The sequence below is a fragment of the Danio aesculapii genome, chromosome 3 (assembly GCF_903798145.1).
Source record: "Danio aesculapii chromosome 3, fDanAes4.1, whole genome shotgun sequence".
Classification (NCBI taxonomy): Eukaryota; Metazoa; Chordata; class Actinopteri; order Cypriniformes; family Danionidae; genus Danio; species Danio aesculapii.
In genome coordinates, this window is record NC_079437.1 from 18,251,539 (window position 1) to 18,258,702 (window position 7,164).

Consider the following 7,164-nt stretch of genomic DNA (forward strand, 5'->3'; position numbering starts at 1 on the left):
TTTGCATAGTGAATGATTAGTTTGAGGAAAATACAGAAATAGATATTAATCTATTGCAACAGGTGCATGTTAATTGATTTGCGCTTATAAATGAATACAATGTGTAAAGCTTCTCTTTCAAAAGAATGCTTAATTACAGCAAAGTTTTGTGCTTAATATAAACTGACCACAAATTAAATTGAAATTAAATAATTTCCACCAAAGAAAAGATTCTAAAAAGAAATGCCCATATCACCCATTTATGCGAGTGTGTACAGTAAATTGTCATAATCGCTGCAGTACCACATCCAACAGATTATGTCTCAATCTTTAAAAGAAGCGTGAGATGAAGAGAGAAATGATGGAGAATGCGAGAGCAAGGGGAAATGAGGAGAGGTTGACTGATCCTCTACTAGTGAAAATCAAAATGAGGGGGTATGAGACAAATCCAGGCAGACTGGTGTTTGTGTAGTAGCTGATCCAGTCCTCATATTCAGACACTCTGACATATATAGTAGGATAGTCAGTTAGACCACAATAACCACCGACTACAACTCCAGACTGAATCCAGAGGGAGCCCTGCTTGGTGACCAGTGGACTTCCAATGTCTCCCTGCAACGACAAACACAGTTTACACTTCTACGATAATACTGGTACAGATATGAGTTTGAGATGCTGATGCACAGTAAAACATGATAGTAATTGTTATAACAATTGTAATAGTAAGTTCCTTTAAAAAGTAATGGATATATAAAGTACTTCTAAATATACAGTTTTTGGATGTGCAACAGTGTATATATAACCTTTTCAGGTTCATGCTCAGTTATGCAAATTATCTTAATATTATATGAGTATAAATGAAATGTAATAAATGGAGGGAAAAAACATAATACATACAGTTCTAGATTTTTAGATATGCGAGTTTTGCTATTTATGGTAGGCATGTGGATAAAGATCTGCATTGGTAATGTAGTAAAATATAACAGTTCAGACTGTCTCATTTATAAATGGGGCGTAAGAACAAAATGGTGGCGGAAATGTGTGTACGCCACTTGCTGTACCACGCAAACTGGAGAATGTGCACAGTAAACTTTGAGTAAATATATTTAACTTGACTATTGACTTATTTGAAGCACTTCATCACATGAGCCATAATCATTAAGGAATAAATTTAAAATATTAAAAAGTGTACTTTCACTTTTAAGAATGTTTCTATACAAATTTTGAAAATCAAATATCTGGTCTCTCACGTTCATAGAGAAAGGAATGGATAAAAAGTGCCTTATAAAATGTCTTACTGCACATGGGGCTTTTCCGTCCTCATTTAAAAATCCAGCACATAAAAGGTTGTCTGTAATGATTCCTCCATAGGCAGCGTTACATTCAATGTTGTTCACAATGGGATTCTCCACCTCCTGCAGTATGTCAGGAAACTTGAGTTCTGACACATACAATGAAAACATAGATCAGTGTCATGTAGGGATGCACCAAAATGGAAACTTGGACTTGGCCTAAAACTGAAACCAATTATGATTTTTTTAATTAAATACAATTTTGTAGCTTATTATTATACTTAATTCAAAAACACCAGCCAATAAAATAACCACATCTAACAGAGAATGGCAGTGAGACACCATGCAATGCATTCTGAGACGTTCCATCCTCTTGCTCTCTATGGGTTAATTTGATCATGTATAGACTGATATACATAATTCACACACACACGCACGCACGCACACACACACACACACACACACACACACACACACACACACACACACACACACACACACAGAAAGAGTGTTTTTTCCAATAATGATTTGTTTCTGTGGTGATTTGCACGGTTTACATTGTGCGCTCCTGTGCGTCTCATAAAACATCTTGCCCAAACTTAAATTGCCATTCTCTATTCACAGTCATCAATTTGAGAGGCGTCATTTTTCCACTATTGCCATGGCAGCACAGTAGTGCTATTGCAAGCAGCAGGAACAAGTATACTGGATAGAATTGTGCAGCATAACCTTTTATTTGGCTTATACTTTCAGCCATTTTCTCTTTTGGCTGAAAACCAAACATGCCATTTTATTTACCGATAACTTTCAGTTGCCAAAAATTAACTATAAATTAATTAAATTTCTGCATTTTGTTTATGTTTAAAACCATAATTGAGTATAACATATTTGAAGCAATGCTCATCACCCTGCACTGTATCAGCAGTATTGATCGAGCCCCATCCAGTGACCCAACTCTCTGTCCTGTCAACAAACATGCTACCAGCAGCAGCCAGACAGACCGGCTTAATGTAATCACTAAATGGCACGGAGGAAGAGAGCTGGAGAAGTGCTATATTGCTGCCAAGACTGTTATAATTAGGATGCTTGATGATTTTCGTCACTGTCCTGAATATCTCATGTGGGTTTGAGCCATTTTGAGTCTGACGTCCCAAGTAGATCACAATGTTAGAGGCAGGGACTCTGTAAACATACAGAAATTGTAATTTCACTGTGCACACTATGATTCTGGAACATTTTGAAATTTATTATCAAAAAGTTCTAGAAGATTAGGATAATATTAGATTGGATACTTACAACGCAAAGACGTCACCTGCAGACAAAACCCATTGCTTATTGATTAGAGACCCACTGCAATAAAATTTTCCTGTTGACTTAATATGAATGCTGGCCTGCCATGGCCAAGACCCTTCTGTTGCATTCAGTCCACCAATAATCTTAGTGTTGAGAGGCGCTCGACCACAGACTGATGAGAGAGAAGAGGATTTCACCATTACCTGTTCACAACACATCCACAACCAAACATTTGGTGTGACTGAATAGGAGTTTGGATTGTAACAACTTACCATCTAACTGACCCAGACAGCCTGTTTGGGTGTAAAAAATTCAAGAAATTAGTTCTTTATTAAAAGGGCTTATATTAAAAATGTGTTGCCATGCATGTTGCTCATGTGATTTACATGAAGTGAGCTGTAAATTTGTGAAAATAATATTGATTTGAATGTTTTTAGATTGCTGCCAAACATTTAGATGATAGGGGAAATCTGTTTCTGGGACTTAGGCCCAATCCCAATTCTACCCCTTAGCCCTACCACTTACCTCTGCCCCTCGTTTTTTTGCGTTCACGTCAAGGGGTAGGGATGTCCGAATTCCCTTTAGCTTGAAGACGGATATGTCATAATATATAGGGAGGTAGCATGATGTAACTAACTAGCAGTCCAATGTTACATAAAGTGACCAGTGCAGATGTATATGTGTGTATGTGTTTTCTTGTGTGGAAAGAATACAATTAAGAGAGACCAAACAAAGGGCTACAATCACACATGATAATAATAAACATAGCATAGAACAGGTGCACTGCACAACATAATCAAAAACAAGTAAAGTGAATAAAAGGAAACCTTGAAAACAAGGAAATGCATGCTCACAAACAAACACACACACACACGCACACACACACGTTTGCGCTTTTCCATTCTGATGACAAAGTTGTTAAAATTATCCATTTTCACACAGATCTGCGAACCCTACTTAAAATCAGCACTGTGCATGTCACAAAATTGGGGAAGTATTGTATGTCGGCCAAGTCTAGTTTGTTGTAGTGTTTCTTTACAAAGTGAAATCAGTGATCTGACATAATACAGTGTTTTCTGTCACCTTCCAAAAACACAAATAATACATCTTTCTGTTTAGGTTGCCCAATCCCAATTCTATTTTTGTACCCCTACCCCTACCCTTTCCCCTTGGCCCCTAAAACCGAGTGTGAAGAGGAAGGGCTTCAAAATGTATTACAAAGAATTGGGATGGCACTACAGCACCTGCACACGTCATCATATGTCATCGCAATCTTATGTTCATATGAGATTAGGCGATCGCGACTGCTGTAGTTATTCCAGTTGTGCTATTTATTACCTCCCTATATATTATGACACTGTCACTTTATCATAATTATCATGTTTACAAGTCTTTTTGCACTATATACTGTTTACATTATACTGTATTTTTTGCACTATATACCGTTTTACATTATACTGTATTTTTTGCATTATATACTGTTTTACATTGTACTGTATTTTTGCACTATATACTGTTTTACATTGTACTGTATTTTTGCACTATATACTGTTTTACATTATACTGTATTTTTTGCACTATATACTGTTTAACGTTATACTGTATTTTTTGCACTATATACTGTTTTACATTATACTGTATTTTTTACACTATATACTGTTTTACATTATACTGTATTTTTTTGCACTATTTACTGTTTTACATTATACTGCATTTTTTGCACTATATACTGTTTTACATTGCACTTTATTTTTTGCACTATATACTGTTTTACATCATACTGTATTTTTGCACTATATACTGTTTTACATTATACTGTATTTTTGCACTATATACTGTTTTACATTATACTGTATTTTTTTACACTATCTACCGTTTTACATTATACTGTATTTTTTGCATTATATACTGTTATACATTATACTATATTTTTTGCATTATATACTGTTTTACATTGTACTGTATTTTTGCACTATATACTTTTACACTGTACTGTATTTTTTGCATAATATACTGTTTTACATCATACTGTATTTTTGCACTATATACTGTTTTACATTGTACTGTATTTTTTGCACTATATACCATTTTACATTATACTGTATTTTTGCACTATATACTGTTTTATATTATACTGTATTTTTTGCACTATATACTGTTTTACATTGTACTATATTTTTTGCGCTATATACTGTTTTACATTATGCTGTATTTTTTGCACTATATACTGTTTTACATTATACTGTATTTTTTGCATTATATACTGTTTTACATTATACTGTATTTTTTTGCACTATATACTGTTTAACGTTATACTGTATTTTTTGCACTATATACTGTTTTACATTGTACTGTATTTTTTGCACTATATACTGTTTTACATTATACTGTATTTTTTGCATTATATACTGTTTTACATTGTACTGTATTTTTTGCGCTATATACTGTTTTACATTATGCTGTAATTTTAGCACTTTATTTTGTTTTACATTATACTGTTTTTTTTGCACTATATACTGTTTTACATTATACAGCATTTTTGCACTTTATACTGTTTTACATTATACTATATTTTTTGCACTATTTATTGCTTTACATTTTACTGTATTTTTGGCACTATATACTGTTTCACTCTGTACTGTATTTTTTCACTATATACTGTTTTACATTATAGTGTATTTTTTGCACTATATACCGTTTTACATTATACTGTATTTTTTGCACTATATACCGTTTTACATTATACTGTATTTTTTGCACTATATACTGTTTAATGTTATAATGTATTTTTTGCACTATATACTGTTTTACATTATACTGTATTTTTTGCACTATATACTGTTTTACATTATACTGTATTTTTTGCACTATATACCGTTTTACATTATACTGTATTTTTGCACTATATACTGTTTTACATTATACTGTATTTTTTTGCACTATATACTGTTTAACGTTATACTGTATTTTTTGCACTATATACTGTTTTACATTATACTGTATTTTTGCACTATATACTGTTTTACATTATACTGTATTTTTTGCACTATATACTGTTTTACATTATACTGTATTTTTTGCACTATATACTGTTTTGCATTATACTGTATGTTTTGCACTATATACCGTTTTACATTATACTGTATTTTTTTGCACTATATACTGTTTAACGTTATACTGTATTTTTTGCACTATATACTGTTTTACATTATACTGTATTTTTTGCACTATATACTGTTTTACATTATACTGTATTTTTTGCACTATATACTGTTTTGCATTATACTGTATTTTTTGCACTATATACCGTTTTACATTATACTGTATTTTTTGCACTATATACTGTTTTACAATATACTGTATTTTTTTGCACTATATACTGTTTAACGTTATACTGTATTTTTTGCACTATATACTGTTTTACATTATACTGTATTTTTTACACTATATACTGTTTTACATTATACTGTATTTTTTGCACTTTATACTGTTTTACATTATACTGTATTTTTTGCACTATATACCGTTTTACATTATACTGTATTTTTACTGCTTGCACTCCTTGCCATATGCCCTTACTTGTAATTGTATTGTTTACAATTTTTTTTTTAGTTATATTTTTAGATTATATTTTATGTGTACTTGTATTTATTGTAAATTCTTTCTAAAATTCTACTTTTTGTATTAATATATATGTATAGGTGCCTAGGGTCTGAGTGTAACGCAATTTTGATTCTCTGTATGTCCTGCACATGTGGTTGAATTGATAAATGGCTGACTTTGACTTGTTTTTACAAAGTGACAGAGATATTTACAATTCCTAATTGTAAACGTTCCTGATTTGCATTAAACTGTAAGCGCTTATACCACAAATAAAGAAAATCATATAAAGATTATTTTTTATTATTTTTTTTGTGGCAGCTTGTCCATATGCTGTCTGTTATAGATAAAATTATTCATTTATTTAATTTGCACCCTCTGCATCTTTGCTCATCTTCTCTAGTTCCACTTGAGACTGGAGACTGAATATTATGGCATTAATATTTATAGCTATTATTCCGGCTTATTACTAGAACATTTATCACGTTTCTTCAATAAATTCATCAATAAATAGAAGTTAAGATGAGTTACGCTACATGCAAAGACATTTAGTTAAATATAATTAATTTTGCTAAAACACTCAATCTTACCCTTGGTTGTAGAAAATATTTTGAAGTTAATTCAAGGGCAGTTATTAGTGGATTTACCTGCAATGTTGAGAAGTACGGCTCCAACCACACAGAAGACCGTGTTAAACTTCATTCTTTAGTTCTGCTGTGTGTCCTGACTGACTGACTGACTGACTGACTGACTGACTGACTGACTGACTGACTGCTGTCTCTACTGCTCTCTCTTTATAATTACCTGTAATGCTTAAATACTCCTGCCTTGATCAAGAAACTTCCTGCCTCCACCCACATCATATTTTTTCCTCAAGCAGCTGTTTTTTGTTGTTGTTTTATTTGCTAATAATTTCAGTATGCTTCAGCAAGTTGTTGACTTGACTTTGAATTATCACTGTCACACATTACAAAAACAAATATAATTAGTATTGTCATCA

At 32.3% G+C, this 7,164-nt stretch overlaps 1 protein-coding gene across 1 annotated transcript; it reads right to left on the reverse strand.

Moving 5' to 3' along the window:
• Positions 1-6,916, reverse strand: LOC130218377 (serine protease 27-like). The gene is made up of 6 exons (XM_056450567.1): positions 6,812-6,916; positions 2,837-2,857; positions 2,568-2,736; positions 2,179-2,453; positions 1,278-1,420; positions 1-591 (listed from the first exon to the last, which is right to left on the reverse strand). The coding sequence occupies exons 1-6, from the start codon at positions 6,864-6,866 to the stop codon at positions 310-312; spliced, it is 945 nt and encodes a 314-aa protein (XP_056306542.1). The 5' UTR covers positions 6,867-6,916; the 3' UTR covers positions 1-309.
• Positions 6,917-7,164: the final 248 nt, after the last annotated feature.

Coding starts and splice junctions, on each gene's coding strand:
- LOC130218377 (XM_056450567.1), bottom strand. CDS start 6,866: ATGAAGTTTAACACGGTCTTCTGTGTGGTTGGAGCCGTACTTCTCAAC. Junction 2,454..2,567: donor GCAGGTGACGTCTTTGCGTT/GTAAGTATCCAA, acceptor GTATGTTTACAG/AGTCCCTGCCTCTAACATTG. Junction 1,421..2,178: donor TACTGCTGATACAGTGCAGG/GTGATGAGCATT, acceptor TGTATGTGTCAG/AACTCAAGTTTCCTGACATA.